We start from the raw sequence: 21876 nt of genomic DNA on the forward strand, positions 1-21876 counted from the left end.
ATAAAACAGGGAGGGAGGACATAGAGAGAAATTGAGTGAAAGAATGAAGCTTTTTGAGTGTAAATTGTAAAACTGGAAAAGGGCAGCCAAAGGGGTGGCCGTCAAGAAAAAAAAGGTTCCTTTGGGACATCTTCCTCTAAGCCCGTGATCATATCTGTACAAATTTCCAAGAGTTCTAATGTTCCAAACCCACACTACCCTTTCTACTTTCAGACAGCCCTTAATTTAATCAATAAAATTGCCATGAACTAAATGTCAAGTTGCCTTTGGTAGTTGACGTTACTACATCAGTGGATACAAGTTTAGCTACTCTTAGGGAAAGATAAGAAGAAACAATCCAACTCAAATGTTTGTATTTTGTAATGGATGGGGTTTGGAATCATCAAACGGTTAGGCTTACATTCCCAATCATAACAACAAAACAAAAATTAAGAATCCAAAGATTAAACCAAGAAAAACAAAGGGATATCGATATGAAATTTCCAACACTGCTACTAAAACATTGCCATTTTATCATCCTTCGTTAGCAGCAAATCATAAATATATATACATATATATGTCAATTTTTATTCATTCAATCATTATCTAGTAGTTTAAATCTATTTTCTTCCTCAACCCCTCATTGCAAAACCAAATAGAACCTCAACAGTCAAAACGAATTAGGCATTGAAGACCGATTAAGCTTCCATGTTGAAAACCACCGGAGCCACGTTCCTAGCCATAGCCACCTCTTTCTTTATTCTCCTCTTTTCTCCCCCTCCAAAATCATATTATCACTCGCTGTTTATATCCAGTTCCCTGTCCGATAATGCCTCCATATCTCACCACCTCCGCACCCTCACCCGCCGCCCACATGTTGCAGGCTCCCAAGCCAACGCTGAGGCTGCATCCTATGTTCTTTCAACACTCTCCGCCTGCAACATCAAGGCACATATCGTCTCCTATGATGTTTTATTAACCTACCCAGATTCACGTTCCTTGACTCTGACACCTTCTCCTTCAGAACCGCCTATAACTTTTGATCTCAAGCAGGAAATATACGAGGGTGATCCCTATGCAGATGTGGCTGATGAAGTGCTGCCTACTAACCACGCATATGCCAAGTCTGGTTCGGTTGTCGGGCCAGTGGTTTATGTGAACTATGGGCGGGTGGAGGACTACGGGACATTGAAAGAAATGGGAGTGAACGTTACTGGTACTGTGGTTTTGGCGAGATACGGAGAGATTTATAGGGGAGACATTGTGATGAATGCGTTTGAAGCTGGTGCTATTGGGGCACTGGTGTATACTGATAGGAAAGATTATGGAGGTGGGGGAGGTGATGCAAAGTGGTTTCCCGATGACAAATGGATGCCGCCGAGTGGGGTTCAGGTGGGAACAGTCTATAATGGGTCTGGTGACCCCACTACGCCTGGATGGGCTAGCAGTGAAGGGTGTGAGAGGGTGTCAATTGAGGAGGTGGAGAGCAGTGGAGATGTTCCTTTAATACCCTCGATGCCGATATCAGGTGCGGATGGTGAAACAATCTTGAGGTTAATTGGTGGACAAATTGCAAAAGATAATTGGCAGGGAAGCATAGATGCCCCAACTTACAGAGTTGGACCAGGACCAGGAGTTGTGAATCTCGAGTACAATGTAAGCATTGATGAACTTGAATTCGGATAGGTCAACCTGTCAAAATGAACCACAACTTAAATGGTCAATAATGGGTTGGTTTGCTTGAATGAGATTTTCAGGGGAAACAAGTCATAGCAACAATTCAAAACGTCATGGGTGTTATTGAAGGAGTGGAGGAGCCCGATCGGTAAATTCAGAAACATATATGGACATTGCTGCATATGAATTACTCACATTTGTGTTGGATATTCACTATTATTATTAGGACTTAACCTAATTCACCAATGAATATAGCAATCGACTAAGCAAACACTATGACTAGCCAATGATAAGAAGACTTTGGAATAATTAAGAGCACTTGTTTTATAATGATATCCTATTGCTAGGTTCGTCATTCTGGGCAATCATCGTGATGCATGGACATTTGGAGCTGTCGATCCCAACAGTGGTACTGCAGCACTGCTAGAGGTGATTATAATCCCATTACATCCCACACTTTCTACTTGTCAAAGCTAAAAGCAGAGATTTCACCCTCGGGACAAATTGTGCATTTCAGCTGAATTCCCCATCATGCAGGTTGCACAAAGACTCCAGAAACTACAAAGAAGTGGTTGGAAACCACGACGAACAATTATTTTGTGCAATTGGGATGCTGAGGAGTATGGCTTGGTCTGTCTTGCCTGGTTATCTCTCGTATGCATCTATCTTTATTGCCTCTTTCTGAACTGAAATATAAACAGGCTAGTACTTCCAGACAGGATCGACAGAATGGGTAGAAGAAAACAGAGACTTGTTGGCTTCAAGGGCGGTTGCATACTTAAATGTTGACTGCGCGGTATCTGGAGCAGGATTTCATGCTTCTGGAACTCCACAACTTGATGATCTGCTCAAACAAGCTGCACAACAGGTATCTGAAAACTGCTAAACCAAACCAACATAAGGACAATAGCAATAGTAGCCGAGTCTAAATGGAAGAAACGAAATAAAATAAAAGAAGTTCTGAGTATAGTCAGTGTGTCATTGGAGTTCAATCCTTGTCACTCTTCTCTCACTTGACTAGTCATTTTTCTATTTGATTTTTGAAGGTTCAAGATCCAGATAACTCATCACAAACAATCTACGAACAATGGATTCAGTCCACTGAGTCTTCTCTGGTGAGTATAATGAAAGTGAAACAAAATGATTCCGAAGAACTTGTCTGGTTGGTGCATGTAGTTTACATATCTGCATCAAAGTTAATGAATTTATTATCCTGCACATAACCTGTGAAGATTGGACGATTAGGAGGAGCAGGTTCTGATTATGCAGCTTTTCTGCAACATATTGGTGTTCCAGCAGCTGACATGCGTTTCGGAGCAGGTAATAAGCACATTGTATCTTGTAAACTTTACTTCTACTTAACAATGGTACCAAAAAGGGGGAGGATAACATACATGCCAGGCTATTCAAATAGGCAGTTAAACACCCACAGAATAGTTTGAGCAATATACAGATGAAAAATATATAGCAGAAAGTAGGGGTGAGCATTCAATCGAATCGAATCGAATCGAAAATTTTCGAGTTAATCGAGTTTTCGAATCTCATTTTATCATCCTAACTTTATTTGAAGTTTTCTCGAATCGAGTCGAGTGAGATGGAATTCGAATCGAATCGAATATATTTGTTCGAGTTAAATTTTAAAAAATAATTTTGGGTCCTTGTAACCATTGTCACCCATCATAATAAAATTTGTCCACCTTAATCAAAATTTTTATTAACTTTCATCGTTTCATAATTTATTTATTAATTTTTTATATATTGGTTAACTTTTTTGCTTGCTTAGTTGTTTCAATTATCTTCAGATTCTTGTCACTATATATTTTGGAATTAAAAATATATTAAATGTAAAAATATGATTTTTTAATAAAAGTTATTTTAAAAATAAAATTTGAAATTGATACCAATATAAAATTTTAACACGAATATTTTATGGCATAATTAATAATTCAATTTTAATATAAATATTCGATATGACTAAACAATTCAATAATATAAATAATATAAAATGTGAAAATTAATTTAATAATATAAATAGTAGATATAAATAAAATTATTACTATTTATGTTTAGTGAATTTTTTTTGGATAATTTTGATTTTTTATTTGAGGGTAAAGGGTGAAAAGTAAAAGTTTAGGGGGAAAATAAAAAGTTTTGGAGAATAAAAGTTTAAGGGAAAGTAAATAGGGAGAGTAAAATTTTGGAGGAAAAATATTAAAAAAAATTAGAGGGGGAGGGTTTGGGGTAGATGGGAGGTGAGATGGGAAGGGAATAAAAGTTTTAGGGGAAAAGTGGGAGGGAGTAAAAATTTTGGGAGAAAATAAAAGGTTTTGAGGGTTTTTGGGAGTAAAATTTTGAGAAAAAATAAATGGGAGAGTAAAATTTTGGTGGGAAATGGATTTTGGGTAGATTGAGGGGTTGGGAGGGGAGGGGAGTAAAAGTTTTGGGGGGAAAGTGGGAAGGAGTAAAAGTTTTGAGGGAAAAGTAAAAAGGTTTAAGAGTTTGGGGTAAAAATGTAAAATATTATAGTTTGATATTCGAATTATTCGAATTATTCAAGTTATTCGAATTTGAAAACTCAACTCGATTCGAACTCGAAATTCGAAAAAAAAAATTCGAGTTGATTCGAATAACTCGATTAACTCGAATAACTCGATTAACTCGAATAACTCGATTCGTTTAACTCGAAATTAGAATTTTTTTTCGATTTTTTCGAGTCTAATCGAGTTTTGCTCACCCCTAGCAGAAAGTTTCCAATATAGCCTAACTTAAGCAGATATGAAGATCTAGCAACTACACGACCAATAAAATATCAAACCTTGTCAAACCATGTAGTACTCTGAAAGAAAGAATTCATTGTATTTTCATCAGGTCAGAAGGGTAATGACAAATGATAATAAAATAACTAGTACTCTGACAAATATTATAGAACCTGAAACCAGTTCCCAACTATTTTCAACTTTGGCCATCAAGAATAACTCATAATCCATGTAAATTCATGAAAAAGAAAAGCCAAATTGTTCATTAGACATTAATCCAAACTAAGAGGCCCACAGCCTACATACATGCTCATAATACTAAGATTATTTGTTTGTCTTAAAAGAGAAGTTAAGCATCATATATGTCCACACATGACAGATTATAATTTGTATCAGAAAGAAGTATAACACAACTTAAAGAACATTTCCTTAAGCAGCCAAATGACTTTCCCACTCTCAAGTTAGAAGTCAATATTAACCTGCAGACCTTCAAGAAATTGAATCTTTGATCACTTTTTACCTTGTCAACTGCCCCTACCCCTCTATGAAAGATAAATTTCACTGCAAGGTACTTCAACTTGACATCTTTTCTAATTGCTTAAGCCATTTACCTTAGATGCAGCTTTAAACCCCCAGAATTTTACAGCCACTAGCAAAGTAGATGCAAACATATGATAGTATAGAGTTTTCCTGTTTCTGCCTGATAAAAGTTATTGTTCATGCAGGATACCCAGTATATCACTCAATGTATGATGACTACACCTGGATGGAAAATTTTGGGGACCCAATGTTTCATAGAAATGTTGCAGGTACATAACAGCATCTCATAATTAGAAATCCTTGAGCAAATGGTAGCATCTAAGGTTTTTCCTCTTCATTGCTCATTCAACATCCAATTGTTGTATTAATTACTTTTTCCAGTCAAACAATTCATTTGAGAAATTTAATTAAAAGAAGCCTTAAAAAACCAAATTACAAATTACTTTTTTTTACAAAAACAGTGGCTAGCGTTTGGGGTTTAGTTGCTCTTCGGCTGGCAGATGAAGAGTTCTTGCCTTTTAATTATCACTCCTATGCATTGGAACTCCAGGTAAATTAACCTTTAGAAAATAAATAACTAATTGCAGTCCAATATGCATGCGACACGTAGATTTAGTGCTTAGCCTGAAAATCTTAATGCAATAAAACAAAATACATGATAACAGAAGCGTGCAGAAGACCTGGAAAATGAGATTTCAGATAAGGGCATAACCTTTTCTCCCTTGTTCAAGTCTATCGAGGAGCTATCAAAAGCAGCCAGAAAGATAAATAACCAGAAAAAGGTAACAACAGTTTCCATAATCAAGTTTGAAAATGAAAAAATAGTATTGAGCAGAAAGGTAATGTAAGTATCATTCTCTAGGAAATAAAAGAAGCTAAAGGTTGGACATCAATGAGGAGAAACGACCATGTCAAAGTACGTGAACTCAATGATAGACTAATGATGGCAGAACGGGCATTTACGGACCGTGATGGACTTCTTAGAAGGCCATGGTACAAACACTTGGTAAGCTTTCCTTAATTACATTCACCAAGCTACTTCCATATGGCCAAAGAAAGCACACACACAGGCACACACAAACTACTTTCATTGTTCCAAGATTTCATTTTCAATTCACTATATAACGAAGTTAGATATCATAATCCGAAGATGGAAACCTCTAGATATATATTATTCATTATTATAGTTTTTACTAAATGGACTAAATACCGACATTGTGACATGCAGATTTATGCACCATCAAGGCACAATGATTATGGATCTACATCCTTCCCAGGAATAGATGATGCAATTGAAAATGCAAAGAATCTGAACACTGCCGAATCATGGCATGTGGTACAACATGAAGTTTGGAGAGTTGCTAGAGCTGTCAAGCATGCCTCCTTAGTCCTTGATGGAAAACTCACATGAATTCTGCAAGATGGACCTACCCTTGAGACAGCAATATACTTCAGTGAGAGTGAGGGACATGAGAGAGATCTAGATTATAGAAAATTCACTTACTTCCTTGCCAGATTACATTAAAATCAATCATCAGTACTGAGCCTTATTTCAGGTATTTCTATGTCAGAATTTCATACTATAGTCACAGCTTTCATGAAGGGAACAACAAAATGGGAATAGCATTGGCATCGAGAATTAAGGCAAATAGACCAACTAATGCAAAAATCAATAAGTTCATTCAACCTGATTTGGCATTAGCGTTATGTTCGTCTCAAATGCACTTCTTGTCCCTATCTGCTTGTTATATTATCTCCTGCAAATCCAACATATTGGTTAGAGAAACCATCTCACATGACATTGTATGTACTGTCAGTTCTACATCCACTCTCATACATACTTCCTTTTCACATTTCATCTATTCTAACCATCTCGGCATCTCCACATTTCAATATTGTCTAAGCTCCTTGTGGAGCAACAGGTAATATCTGGCGTAAATAGAAAGAAAATTATGGAAAAAGAATGTGATGCGTGACTGTGAATGAATCGGTGTCTGCCACCCAAATACTGTCTAGGTCAATTTAGTTTCATGAACCACAAACAACTTAACGCAAATAACAGAAAGATTGAACTTCAAGAAGTTAAGAGATCAGCAATGGCTGCTGTTTGCACACAGATGCAAGAATGTATAGGGAGAAACAAGTTCTTCCCTTAATTTTAAACAATGATAACCCACGCTATTCTCTTTTTCTTGATAAAAGCTTGTATTAATAATGAAAAATCCCGTATAAGCCTACAGCCTACATGCTTACAAACCGTACAAAACTGAGTAAGTGGCTAGACGGCAGAATTCAAGATCCGAATTTGAATATAGATTAAGAACAACAGCACTACGATTGGAACTACATATATACATCAAATATGTCTACCTGGTGGAAGCTCTCATTCTCTGCATGTCGAAGTGTGATTTCATTGTAGCCAGCAGCGACATAAATAAGAGGCCTAGCAGTGTAGAAACTGAAACACATACTTCCTACAAGAGCATACTGCCATGAATTAACGTGTACAAGAAACCCAAAATCCCAAAACAATGCCGACAAGGTATGTAATGTAACCATCCTCCAGAATTGTTGTTAATGCCCATGCATTATGCATTTAAACTTGATCTTCCATCCCACAGATGAATTGTAGATTTTTAGTTTTTTTTTCTTGAATGTACTGGCATATGTTTGTTTTTTTGGCTAAGTTTTAATTGAATTGATGAAACAGGTAATAAATCATCCAATTCAAATCACTTGGATTTTTTAAGATTTTTGAACAATTTCATTTGCCTTCAGCTTAAGACAACATCGCCAGAATATAAGCAGTAGAGGAAATGGCAAGCATTACAATTTATTCATTGAGTTGCTGAAATATTTACAACCAAAGTAGAGAAGCAAAAGCGATGATGAAGCCAATCAATCGGCCAGGATCTCATAGGGATCTTCGAAATTAGGATCCGTGACATCGACAAGCTCTGTTTCAACCCCGATCTCGGCAGGCGAAAGGCCATCTCCAACCCAAGTGAACTTGCCACCATGACCTCCTTTCTTGGGCGATCCGTTCATTCCCGTACCCGATTTCCTATCTTTCCTCACATCGGATTGCTTTCCATTGCCTTTGCTATTCTTTCCACTGTGCTTCATCTTCTCCGCAGAGCTGAGCTACCACTTGGTTTTGAATTTAGATTGGATACTGACGCGTGATTTGATGGTTTGGGGGTAATGCTGTTTATATAGGGAGTGGAAGAGTGTGTCAGACTGTGGGCGAGGGTGTGAATGTGTAATATTGTGATTCATGGATCCGTGAACGGATAAGATCGTAATAATATCAAATTCAATCATTGTCAACCCTATTTGAATATACAACACAAATAGGATATTCATTATCCCGTAACTTTATTTATCTTTATAACTCATAACAAAATCATAACACCATTTTTTATTTTTTGAGTAATATTTTCTCGTGTCTTATTAATAGGAACGCTCAAGTCTTTATACATGTTGTTACAGATGCTATTATAGCTCGTAATAGGACTCCATTATTTTTTCTTGACACTGTTGCCTCTAGTACTGACATTCTCTATTCCTAGTACTGACATTCTCTACAAACTTCAAGTTTGTTAGGCATTTGTTTACTGAGCACGCGATCCTTTCTGTTTATGGGACTAGCGTTTTGGGCAGGCTCCATACCTGCAGGACACGTGTCTAGGTGGCCTGCGGAGCACGCAACCCCTTTTACAAGCTCCCTAGGTGTACGTGAGCTGAGGCGGTGACCTTGCGTTGCGAGCTGGGTCATTGGCTTTGTCTTGTGAGCTTGGTCCACAAGCTCTCTCTGCGAGTAGGGTTTTTGAACTCACCTTGCTATCCTCTTCGTGGTTCGCTTCACACTCAATCTCTTGGTGGGACCTATTTGAGTCACGGGTCAGAAACCCGGATCCCAGTAGGGTCGGGGTCGGTGGTATCTGATGTATAACAATCTACTCCCCCTCAGTCGGCCTAAGGGGTCGGCCTAAGGGGTGCTATAAAGTGGCGCCTCTTAGGTCCATCATGTCAAGTTTAAATGCAGCTTGTTAGGTACGTTGCAAGCTGTGATGCATAACGATTGCTCTATCATATGCGCGAGTGGGCATCGAGTATGCGTATCTGATCGTTAAAAGTTGAATTTTTTCCATCTGCTCACTTTTGGATCGTTGATTTTTCTCGATTATGCGAATCGTTAAAGAGAAAAAAGAGAATCTTTCTTTAAAAGGAGGAACCTTTGAAGCCCTAAATCTTTCACACAGCATTTCCAATAATTTGAAACAAAGGTAATTTCAAAAACATTTGTGCTTTCTTCTTTTATCAATATCATGATGAAGATGAGAGGGGTCGGTAACCGAATAGTTCAAGTCCATTCACCATGGGAACGAGAAACTTCTCGGGATCTTGTGACGACTAAAATCTACCCTTGTACTACTAAGCGGGAGGAATTGCAATGGGTTCTAGCCATACGGGGGATAAAGCTCCCCAATTTTGTTTATGAGTTCTCCATCTTAGAGAGGTCACATCGGTTGTGCGAAACCATCGAGCACAGCTTCCTGCTACCACTTTATGTGCTTGAGTTGGGTTCCATTTGCCATTGCACCCCTTCTTCTGTAGATTGCTCAAGGAATAAGGCATTGCCCTGGTCAACTCTCGGGCTTTTCTTGGTGTGTAACAGTCCATTTTTAGTAAAATCGAAATGGTGGTTTTGGGACCACAAATATGAGTCCGTAAGAAAAATTATTTTAATATCATTTAATGATCTGCATTATGATAGGAATATCGTATAGAAATTTTGTTAAGAAAATTTTTTACCGATTTCATGTTTAATTGAGAAAAGGACCAAATTACGTAAAATGTAAAAGTTTAATTCTAGTAGCTAAAGGGATCAAATAGCTATGAAATTCAAAATTTGAGGTCCTTATATGGCAAATAGACCATTAAGAAGAGTTAGTAGATAAGTATGATGATTCATTCATAGAAATTTAAGAAAAGAAAAAGACTAAATTGGAAAGTAAAAATAATAAAAGATGTTAAGTAATTAAATAATGAAAATATAATCTTTTTCATCATTTTTCCCAAATTTTTTTTATGGAAACCCTAGCTAAGAGAAGAGAACTCAAGCAAGCTTATTTGGCTTAATTGGGTAAGCATTCTTGTCCCGTTTTTAATGATTTTTATGTTTCCGAGTTTGTAATAGCTTAATCTAGCTATCTCGGGGATTAATTTGTAATGTTATCAAAGTACTAGGGTTTTTCCATGGATGAATATGCATGAATTATGAAATTTATAGTAGAAAATGAAAGGTTGTTGATAGATAAACAACTTTTGTAAAGTGAATTTTGACGAAATTGTGATTTATGGACTAAATTGTAAAGATGTAAAAGTTATGGAAAAATTCTAAATTTTATGAATTACATGGGTTGTAAATGTTACATGTAAAAATTAGCTAGGTTTGGAATAAGGATTAAATTGCATGAATTTCATTTTCCGAGCCTAAAGACGAAATCGTAATTAAATGAAAGTATAAGGACAAAATGGTAATTTTGCCTAATGAATTATATTAAATTGAGTTAAATTTACTCGCATAGATCTGGATAGACCAAATACGGAATTGGATCGAGGAAAAGACAAAGTAACGAATTAGTAGATTTTGTATACACGAACATTGTCGAGGTAAGTTCGTGTAACTAAATTGTGTATATTTATATGTTTGAATTGAATGTTGAATATGTGAATTGTATAAATGTTATATATATATGAAATTGATCACATATCTGACAGTGCTCGATAAATATTAAGTCCCGTTTGAGCAAATGAAATTCGATGGATACAGGGTTCCCGAATTGGTTGTAGTCCTGCATATGTTGCGGACACACCATAGCTTGAAAGAGCGTCCCGATATTTGGCCCTCTCGAGCTTCCTGTTAAATGGTTTTGTGAGCTTCTAGTTAATAGCTCTTCAAAGCATCTCGATTGGTTGTGATTCTGCATGTGTTGTAGACACATCACAGCTCCTATGAGCGTCCTACTATATGGCTCTTTGTGAGCTTCCCGATTAAAGGCTCTTTGTGAGCTTCCCGATATGCCTCGCTTGAACTTCCCAATATATGGCTATCCAGAGCTTCCCGATTATGGCTCTTATGAGCTTCCCATTATACAGCCCGGATAAGCTTCCCGTTACATGGCTCACATGAGCTTCCCATTATATGGCTCGAGAGAAGGATTCCCGATTATGTGCTCTAATTAGCACTTCTGAATATGATTTGATGAATTATAGATTCGTATACTTCGTGTGTATTACCTGTGTATCCATCGATATTTTAAATGATTCAACGAGTAAAGTTCCTAGCACATGGGCGTGTGTTTTGGCCGTGTGTCCCCTGCATCTTTAAAATTAAAAACAGAATGCTCAGGATTTTTCACACGGCCTGGCACACGGACATGTGGCTTGGCCGTGTGACCCCTGCAACTACACACGGCCTAGCACATGGGTGTGTGCCTCGGTCGTGTGATCCAAGTTAGAGAGTTACACGGGTATGGACAAGGGTTGGGACACGGCCGTGTGCCCTATTTCGAATGCCTACACGGCTTGAGACATGGACGTGTCTCTTGACCGTGTGAGCTACACGGCCTGACCACACCGGCGTGTGTCCCCTACACCAAGGAAAATTTTAAAATTTCTTGAAAATTTCTCTAAGTACCCGGTTTAGTCCCAACTTGTTTCTAATGTATGTTTTGAGCCTCGAGGGCTCATAGAAGGGACTTTATGAATAATATCTGACATAAATGTTAAGTATTATGAAATGTTTGTATTTGATATGTTTATTCCAGTAATGTTTCATAACCCTGTTCTGGCGACGAATATGGGTTAAGGGTGTTACGGGCCTTCTACTACTAGATGCTACTCTTTGAACTGAAGCTTGAGCATTGCTCTCAGCTTTTTCGGATTCAGCTGGGTTGGACGACATTACTATATGAAAAACATATTTAAAATGGTCAGAAAATATCACACTATCACAGGTTATATAATGACATGTATAGCTAGACTCGTACATGCTACGTTAGTCTGAGAATCGGCTAAAGAAGTCTTCTTCCAAATGATGAACGAGTGGTTTATAGAGTTTGTAAGAACAAACCCAACTGTACAACAACCTCCACCCCTCCTGTCTCTCAACCAGTTCCCGATATGCCACAAGGTACAGAACTTGTTAGAACTAGTAAACCTCCTGTAGATAAAATCTGCAAATATGGGGCAAAAGAATTCAAAGCAATAACCAAAGATTATCCTAAAAGGGCTAAATTCTAGTTAGAAAACACTATCAGAGTTCTTGAAGAACTATCCTGTACTCTAGCTGAATGCCTGAAATGTGCTGTATCTTTGATAAAAGACTCAGCATACTAGTGGTGGAATACACTGATTTTGTTGTACCGAAGGAAAGGGTTACTTGGAAATTTTCCCAAACTGAATTCAAAAAAAAAGTATATCAGTCAAAGATTCCTAGATCAGAAACAGAAGGAATTTTTATAGCTTAAACAGGGGAATATGATAGTATCTAAATACGAACGAGAATTTGTCAGACTGAGTAAATATGCCAGGGAGTGTATCCCGACTAAAATTGCCATGTGTAAGCGGTTTGAAGAGGGTTTAAATGAAGATATCAAGTTGTTGGTTGGGGTTCTAGAATTAAAATAATTTGTGGTATTGGTTGACTGAGCTCATAAAGCTGAAGAATTGAGTAAAGAAAAGAGACAAGTTGAAATGGAAGCCAAAACTTCAAGTAAAAGATTTACAAGAAAATCATACCAGTCAGCCTCGAAGAAAACAAAAAAAATATTATGATCGTTTTACCACTTCTACAAGGTATTCGGGGAAATACAGAAGTATTCAACGCTCTAATCCGAGATCTCAGGCTATATCTATAGCGACTGCAGGCAGTGTCAGAAATACCAAACCCAGGTGCAAACACTATAATAAATTCTATTTTAGTGAGTGTCGCATGAGAAGCGCAGCATGTTTTAGATGTGGTTCTTTTGACCACTATCTCAGAGATTGCCCGAAAAGGTTTGAGAAAGATATTGTACAGACTTCAAAGCCAAGCAACTCCGCTATAAGAGGTAGACCACCTCGTAACCCTGACAATATCAGTGGTAGTCGAGGTACGATAAAAGATTCAACTGTTAAATCTGAAGCACGAGCATCGGCAAGGAGATATACTATTCGTGCACGTGAGGACGCCTCTGCAACCAATGTTATTACTGGTACTTTTTTCTTTTTGATACTGATATAACTGCTTTAATTATCCTGATTCAACTCATTCATATATCTGCACAAATTTAGTGTCAATTAAAAATTTACCTGTCGAGTCTACTGAATTCGTGGTTAAAGTATCAAACCCCATAGGCCATTATGTGATAGTGGATAAAATTTGTAAGAATTTTCTGTTAATGATACAAGGTTTCTATTTTTCGGCCAATTTGATGTTATTACCGTTTGATGAGTTTGATGTAATTCTGGGAATGGACTGGTTAACTAAGCATGATGTCATAGGAAATTGCAAACAAAAGTATATTTTGTTGAAATGTCAGAATGGTGAAATGATCTGTATTGAATCTGATAATTTGAATGGGTTGTCTAATGTGATATCAACCATGTTAGTATAGAAATACGTCAGAAAGGGTTATGATGCTTATCTTGCCTATGTATTGGATACTAAGGCATCTGAATCCAAGATTAAATCAGTGCCAGTAGTCTGTGAGTATCCTGATGTGTTTCCAAAAGAATTACCCGAATTACCACCGGTTAGAGAAATGGAATTTTCTATAGATCTTATTCCGGGGACAACATCGATATCTATAGCACCATACAAAATTAAAAGAGTTGAAAGCACAGTTGTAAGAACTGACTGACAGAGGTTTTGCTCAACCTAGTTCTTCATCTTGGGGTGCGCCAGTTCTGTTTGTTTAGAAGAAAAATGGATCTCTAAGATTGTGTATTGATTATCGGCAGCTTAATAAAGTTACAATCAAGAACAAGTATCCACTGCCTCGTATTGACGACTTGTTTGACCAATTAAAAAGTGTCACCGTGTTTTGAAAGATTGATCTCCGTTCTGCTTATTATCAGTTATGAGTAAAAGACTTAAATGTACCAAAAACAACATCCAAAATTAGATTTAGACATTATGAATTTCTTGTGATGCCATTTGGCTTAACAAATGCACCTGCGGTATTTATGGATCTAATGAATAGAATTTTCAGACAATATCTAGATAGATTTGTGGTGGTATTTATTGATGATATTCTGGTATATTCTCGAGATGAAACCAAGCATGCTGATCATTTAAGAATTTTTCTGCAAACACTACGTGAGAAATAGTTGTACGTTAAATTCAGTAAATGTGAATTCTAACTTCGGGAAGTTGGTTTTCTTGGACATATAGTATCTACTGAAGGCATCAGGGTGGATCCAAATAAAGTTTTAGTAATTGTTAACTGGAAACCACCGAAAAATGTGACTGAAGTTAGATGTTTTTTGGGATTAGTTGTACAGCCAGATTTAGACCCTAGTCGAACAGTGGTTTTGGGACCACAAATCTGAGTCAAAAAATATTTTAATATTATTTTCGGTGTCTACAGCATGTTAATTTATGTGTGTGAAAATTTCATGTGAAAATTTTATCGTTTGTGCTCGATTTTAAAAAAAAGGACTTAATCGCGTAAAATGAAAAAGTATCATGCTATTTGTTAAAGTGTTAAATTGCTTTAATTAATTAAAGGTGAAGTCCTTAAGTGGATATTTGACCATGGAACAATGTAGTGGACGGTTATGGGCTTTTGTTATATGGTTTTCTAATTAATTCATAAAGGTTAATTTTGTAATTTAGTTAAATATGTTAATATAATAAAACATAAAATAAAGTCATGCATTAGTTCATCTTTATTTAACATAATTAAGAAAAGAAAAAGGAGGTTTTAAAGCTTTTGTACATTCGACCATTGAAGGTGTTGATTGAGGTATGTTTTTGTTTCGGTTTTTGATAATTTTTACGTTTTTGAAATCGTTGCTTCGTATTCTAGCTAGCTCGTGTCCTAATTTTTGAATTGGTTGATGAATTTGTGAGTTACCATTGATGATAGCTTGATTTTTTTTGTTTGATGATGAAAAATAAATATGTGTTGATAGATTATTAAATTTTGTTAAGTAAATTTTGATAAAAATCTAAATTAGGGATTTATTTGTGAAATTTGTAAATTTAGGGGTTGAAATGTGAAATAAATGAAATGAATGGGCTACTATGAACCTTAGTAAAATTCGGCTATAGTTGGGTTTAGTGAAATTTTGTGTATTTTGTGTTATTTTGAAATAGGGACTAAATTGAGAAAATATGAAATGTTAGAGGCCAAATTATGTATTTTTGAATGAATTTTAGTGAGTATGTTATTAAACAAGTCAAATTTTAATTAATTTAGATCAAGAGAGAAAGAAATCGGATTTGGATTGAAGGAAGTCGAAAGTTGTCAAATAGTCGTTCCAATCGGTTCGTCTTCGTCCGAGGTAAGTTTATAAGTAAATAAATGTCGTTAAATTGAATGTATATGTATTATAAATTTCGAATTGAATTTTAATGAATATATGTGTGAATGCCAGATTTTTTCATGCATGAGAGAATTCTTTACGAGCTTGATACGATTGAATTATGACATCCGAAAGCCCCGTACGAACCATAGGATTCTAATATGTGATTTTGTATAAGACCACATCTGGGACATTGGCATCGATTTGGGATTTACATGTAAAACCATGTCTGGGACATTGGCATCGTATATGATTACGTGTAAGACCCAGTCTGGGACAGTGGCATCATTATTTTATTACATGTAAGACCACGTCTGGGACGTTGGCATTGTACGAGCTTTTTGAGCTATCCGCGTATCCTTTTGATTCCGAATGGTTCTACTGGCAAAGACATGGCAAGACCGAATGTGAGTTCATTTTAAATGATTAAGGTAAGTATTAAGTTTATACGAACTTTGAAAGAAAAGGTAAGTGTTGATGATTATAGTAATTATGTGAACTTTATGAGAAATGGGATTATATATATGTATGGAGTTAGTTAGGTTTGGTTGTTTCAAAATGATTTATGAATGTTCTTGTGTTAATTTATTTGCTTATGTCTTACTAAGCTTTCCAAGCTTACTTTGTATGTTTATTCGTTGTTTTACAGATTTTGAAAGCTAGCTTGAGCTCGGGACCGTTGAGGAACATCATCACACTATCGATATCTATTTTGGTACCTTGAAAGAAAACTTATATTTATTTCATATGGCATGTATAGTCTAGCTTGATATGCTTGGTTTTGAAATGTGTTTATATAGCCATGCGAAAATGACTTGATTATGTTGCTAATAGTTGTGAATATTTAGTCATGGTATAAGCTCCTTTTTGAAAGTATGTTTCATATATATATGTGTGATGTATTTGTTTATGATTCGGTTATGTGATGTTAATATGGTGATGATTGTGATTTTGATCATGATAAGTTTATATGAACTAAGTTATATATATATATATGATTGCTTGTAAATTTGATTTTTAGGTACGAATCATAATGGTCATTTGATTAGTTATAAGTGATATATTGTTTTGATATAAGATTATGAGATAGTGTGTTAAGCTTAAGTTTGAGAGATGGCAATGGTATGAATTATTGAGATGTTGTGCTAATGACCGAATAGGTGAAGTTTGAATGGTTGGCATATGAGGTCTAAACTTGATAATTGATATGCGAGATAAGTATGCTTGAATTGTCAATGGTGTTTAGTTGATAAATATTACTGTAATGAGACAGGTTTATAAATTTATAAATTATCTTACTAGTCGAATTGATGATAAAATGAATGGTAAAGTGTGCACATGTTTATGCCTTAATGGTTAGTTATTTAGGTTTGGTTTCTTAATGGTTCATATTGACATGGTGACTATGCGTGTATATATATATATATATATATATATATATATATATATATATATATATATGGTACTAAAAGCATAATCTACCATGTGGTAAGTTAATAATTTATTTGGTTTAATATGTGCGTGTATAGAATTATGAATAAAATGTTTAATTTTATTAGGTATTTGAATACTATTAGAGAGTTGAGCATATGATTCGTGTTATATATTTATAAGGCTTATATTGTATGGCTTTTGCTTTTAAGGTGAAGTGTGCATAATAGGATAACATCAAACGTATGTTCGGTTATGCTGTAATATTACTATGCGCATGGAATTGTAGTGTAATAAGCTGTCATATAATTTGATAAGTCGAATGTCATGAGTGAGATGTATTTATAATTCAAATAGTGGAATTAATAAGCATGTGTAACAAGACTTGTGACAGGCTAGTTGATTCGAACATGTGATTGAAATTTCTGGAGCATAATTTGTATATGTGAAAGAGTTAAATAATTATGTTTTGATTTTGTTAGTTATATGTTTAATATGACTGAATGTGATTTATATGATTAATTTGATGGTTACTATTTGAATTTGAAATTTTATTGTAAATGAGTTATTATAACTTTGTACATGACTTAAAATGAAATACTGTTATAAGTTGTGTTTTGGTCGGTAATGCCTCGTGACCGTAATCCAGCGACGGATACGGGCTAGGGTGTTACATTAGCCGGTTACTATCGGATATTTCTACGAGGTTTTTCGATGATAGCTTCACCGATGACACGACTATTGCAAAAAGATGTGAAATTTGAATGGTCTGATAAATGTAGGTAAAGTTTTGACAGATTGAAAGCCTTGTTGACTGAAGCACCATTCTAGTTTAGCCTGAATCGGGTAAGGAATTTTTTAATTTACAGTGATGCATCATTGAATGGTTTAGGCTGTGTTTTGATGAAAGAAGGTAAAGTAATATCCTATGCTTCTAGACAGCTTAAACCACATGAAAAGAATTACCCGATACATGATCTAGAACTAGCAGCTATTGTCTTTGCATTGAAAATATGGTGACACTATCTGTTTGGTGAAAAATGCCATATATTCACTGATCATAAAAGCTTAAAATATTTGATGTCGCAAAAAGACTTGAATCTAAGACAACGCAAATGGCTTGAGCTATTGAAAGATTATGATTTGGTAATTGATTACCATTCAGGAAAAGCAAATGTGGTTGTTGATGCTCTGAGTAGAAATATTTGTTTACTTTACGAGCAATGAATACCCGATTGTCACTATCTGATGATGGTTCAATTTTGGCCGAGTTAAAAGCTAGACCAACATTTCTACAGTAGAATTGTGAAGCTCAGAAAAGTGATAATGATTTACAAGCTAAACGGGTACAGTGTGAATCGACATTCGATTCAAAATTTCAGATTGGAACTGATGATTGTCTGTTATTTTGGGGCAGAGTCTGTGTACCGAAGAATTCAGAAGTTGTAAAAAAGATTTTACATGAAGCTCATAATAGTACTATGTCTGTTCATCCGGGAAGTAATAAAATGTATAATGATTTTAAGAAGATGTACTAGTGGCCAGGAATGAAACACGACATTTCTAAATTCGTATCTAGATGTTTGATATGTCAGCAAGTTAAAGCTGAACATCAAGTACCTTCAGGACTATTATAGCCAGTTACGATACCAAAATGGAAATGAGAAAGAATTACTATGGACTTTGTATCAGGGTTACCCCTATCTCTGAAAAAGAAAGATGTCATTTGGGTAATTGTCGACCGTTTAATAAAGTCTGCACATTTTATTCTGGTATATACGGATTTCTCCCTAGACAGATTAACTGAATTATATGTTTCTGAGATTGTAAAATAATATGGGGTGCCAGTTTCTATTATTTCTGATAGAGATCCGTGATTTACATCTCGATTTTAGGAGAAGCTACAGGAAGCTTTGGGTACACAATTACATTTCAATACTGTATTCCATCCTCAAACTAATGGACAGTTCGAACGTGTAATACAGATTTTGGAAAATATGCTTCAGTGTTGTGTTTTAGAATTCAAAGGCAATTGGGAAAAATATTTTCCTTTAGTTGAATTTCCATATAATAATAGCTATTAGTCAAGTATTAAAATGAAACCGTATGAAGCTCTGTATAGCCGTAAATGTAGAACTCCATTGTATTGGACTGAGCTCAATGAAAAAAAAATACATGGAGTTGATTTGATCCGTGAAACCGAATAGAAAGTGAAAGTAATCCGAGATAGCCTGAAAGCAGCTTCTAATCGTCAGAAATCTTATGCAGATCTTAAATGAAAAGAAATAGAATTCAAAGTTGGTGATAAGGTATTCTTGAATGTTTTACCTTGGAAGAAAGTTCTTCGGTTTGGCAGCAAAAAAAAAGTTCGCGATTTATCGGGCCATAAGAAATTATTTAAAGAATCAGACCTGTTGCATACCGATTGGCCCTACCACCAGAGCTTGACAAAATTCACAATTTCTTTCACGTGTCTATGTTACGACGATATCGGTCAGATCCTTCACATGTTATCTCCCCGACAGAGGTTGAGATCCAGCCTAACATGGCTTACAGTGAGGAACCGATCAAAATCCTGGCACGTAAGACGAAAGAATTAAAATATAAAAAGGTAGCTCTAGTAAAAGTCCTCTGGCAACGGCACTGTATAGAATAAGCTACCTGGGAACCTGAGGAAATAATGAGAAATCAATATTCGAACCTCTTTACTAGTAAGATTTTCAAGGACGAAAATTCTTTAAGGGGGAGAGTTGTAACAGCCCGTTTTTAGTGAAATTGAAACAGTGGTTTCGGGACCACAAATCCGAGTCTGTAAGAAAAAGTATTTTAATATTATTTCATGATTTTTATTATGATAGGAATATCGTATGGAAATTTCGTTAAGAAAAAAATTTATCGATTTCATGTTTAATTGAGAAAATGACCAAATTGCATAAAATACAAAAATTAAATTCTAGTAGCTAAAGGCGTCAAATAGCTATGGAATTCAAAATTTGAGGTCCTTATATGACAAATAGACCGTTAAAAAGAGTTAGTAGATAAGTATGATGATTCATCCATGGAAATTAATAAAATAAAAGGACTAAATTGGAAAGTAAAAATAATAAAAGATGATAAGTAATTAAATAATGAAAATGTCATCTCTTTCATCATATTTCCCATTTTTTTATGCAAACCCTAGGTAAGAGAAGAGAACTCAAGCAAGCTTATTTGGCTTAATTAGGTAAGCATTCTTGTCTTGGTTTTAATGATTTTTATGTTTTTGATATTGTAATAGCTTAATCTAGCTATCTCGGGGATTAATTTGTAAATTTATAAAAGTACTAGGGTTTTTTCATGGATGAATATGCATGAATTATGAAATTTATGGTAGAAAATGAAAGGTTGTTGATAGATAAACAACTTTTGTAAAATGAATTTTGATGAAATTTGACGAGCTTCCCATTAATAGCTCTTCAGAGCATCCCGATTGGTTGTGATTCTGCATGTGTTGTAAACATACCACAGCTTTTATTAGCGTCCTGTTATATGGCTATTCGTGAGCTTCCCGATTAAAGGCTCTTTGTGAGCTTCCTAATATGGCTCGCTTGAACTTCCCAATATATGGCTATCCGAAGCTTCCCGTTAATGGCTCTTCAGAGCTACCCGTTATGGGCTCGCATGAATTTTTCGATTATTACTCTTATGAGCTTCTTATTATACAGCCTGGATAAGCTTCCCGTTACATGGCTCACATGACCTTCCCGTTATATGGTTCGAGAGAGGGCTTCCCAATTATGTACTCTAATGAGCACTTCTGAATATAATTTGACGGATTATAGATTCGTACACTTCGTGTGTACTACCCGTATATCCATCGATATTTTAAATGATTCAACGGGTAAAGTTTAGATTTGAGATGTTATGAATTCAAGATGAATTACTCTGAGAAATACTTGAAATAGAAAGATATAATATGTACATGTTTAAGAATACTTGAAGTGATAAATACATGTATGTGGAAATTGAATATTGATGAGGTCATTCATGTTTCTTGGCATTTATGTGAATTACATGACTAACATGTTTGATGAGGATATGTATTAGGCAATTGGCCAAATTGGTTTGCGTATGTTTACTTGCTTACCTTAAATGTAAATGAATGGTAAGTTTATTTCTTTTTATACGAACTTATTAAGCATTAAATGCTTACTCTGTTTTAATTCCTCTATTTTATAGTATTTTGGAAGCTCGTTGGGTTGGAAGTTTTACGGAGATATCATCACACTATCCATCGGCTCATCTCGGTATAAATAGTAAATTAATTTTGATTACAATGGCATGTGTAAGTTTAAATCACCAATGTTGGCATAAAAATGTTTTGGTTGTAGCTAGCCATTAGAATGGCTTGTGATGAATGTGTTTTGGAGGTATACATATGAGATAATGTCATGTTTGATATGAGTGTTTAGTGTGGTTGAATGATAGTAAACTTTATAAGTATGTCTATATGTATTTTTGGTTAAATAGGTAAGTTTGGATATAAGGATTTATGAGGTGATATGTCATGCATAAGACTTGATTTTGGCTTGTTTTAAATGTCTTAGATTGGCTTGTGAATGTGTTAAAATATTTATGTAGGTGGAAGATAAATTGAGTGAGAAATAAGGCCTGGAAATGGCCTTATTTTGTCTATATGGGCATGTGTTTCAGTAGCACATAGGCGTGTATTTTGGCTGTGTGTCTCCTGCATCTTTAAAATTCAAAACAAAATGCTCAAGACTTTTCACACGGTTTGGCACACGGGCGTTTGGTTGGTCATGTGACCCCTACCACTACACACGGCCTAGCATGCAGGCGTGTGACTTGGCCGTGTGACCCAAGTCAAAGAGTTACAAGGGTACGGACACAAGCTGGGACATGGTCGTGTGCC

The 21876-nt window shown here is 35.6% G+C and overlaps 1 protein-coding gene and 1 long non-coding RNA gene across 2 annotated transcripts; one reads left to right on the forward strand and one right to left on the reverse strand.

The window, feature by feature from the left end:
* Positions 1–384: 384 nt before the first annotated feature.
* On the forward strand, positions 385–6672 carry LOC105773579 (probable glutamate carboxypeptidase LAMP1). The gene is made up of 12 exons (XM_012595584.2): positions 385–1635; positions 1737–1804; positions 2004–2085; positions 2194–2286; positions 2372–2524; positions 2703–2771; positions 2889–2976; positions 5138–5221; positions 5414–5502; positions 5618–5734; positions 5815–5958; positions 6181–6672. Exons 1-12 carry the CDS (start codon positions 688–690, stop codon positions 6361–6363), a joined length of 2118 nt encoding a protein of 705 aa, XP_012451038.1. The 5' UTR covers positions 385–687; the 3' UTR covers positions 6364–6672.
* LOC105773580 (uncharacterized) lies at positions 6083–8351 on the reverse strand. Its single transcript, XR_008196784.1, has 2 exons — positions 7323–8351; positions 6083–6709 (listed from the first exon to the last, which is right to left on the reverse strand). It is a non-coding gene; the product is annotated as an uncharacterized LOC105773580 (long non-coding RNA).
* Positions 8352–21876: the final 13525 nt, after the last annotated feature.

Source organism: Gossypium raimondii, chromosome 6, assembly GCF_025698545.1.
Source record: "Gossypium raimondii isolate GPD5lz chromosome 6, ASM2569854v1, whole genome shotgun sequence".
NCBI lineage: Eukaryota > Viridiplantae > Streptophyta > Magnoliopsida > Malvales > Malvaceae > Gossypium > Gossypium raimondii.

Coding starts and splice junctions, on each gene's coding strand:
- LOC105773579 (XM_012595584.2), top strand. CDS start 688: ATGTTGAAAACCACCGGAGCCACGTTCCTAGCCATAGCCACCTCTTTC. Junction 1,805..2,003: donor GGAGTGGAGGAGCCCGATCG/GTAAATTCAGAA, acceptor TCCTATTGCTAG/GTTCGTCATTCTGGGCAATC. Junction 2,525..2,702: donor TCAAACAAGCTGCACAACAG/GTATCTGAAAAC, acceptor TGATTTTTGAAG/GTTCAAGATCCAGATAACTC.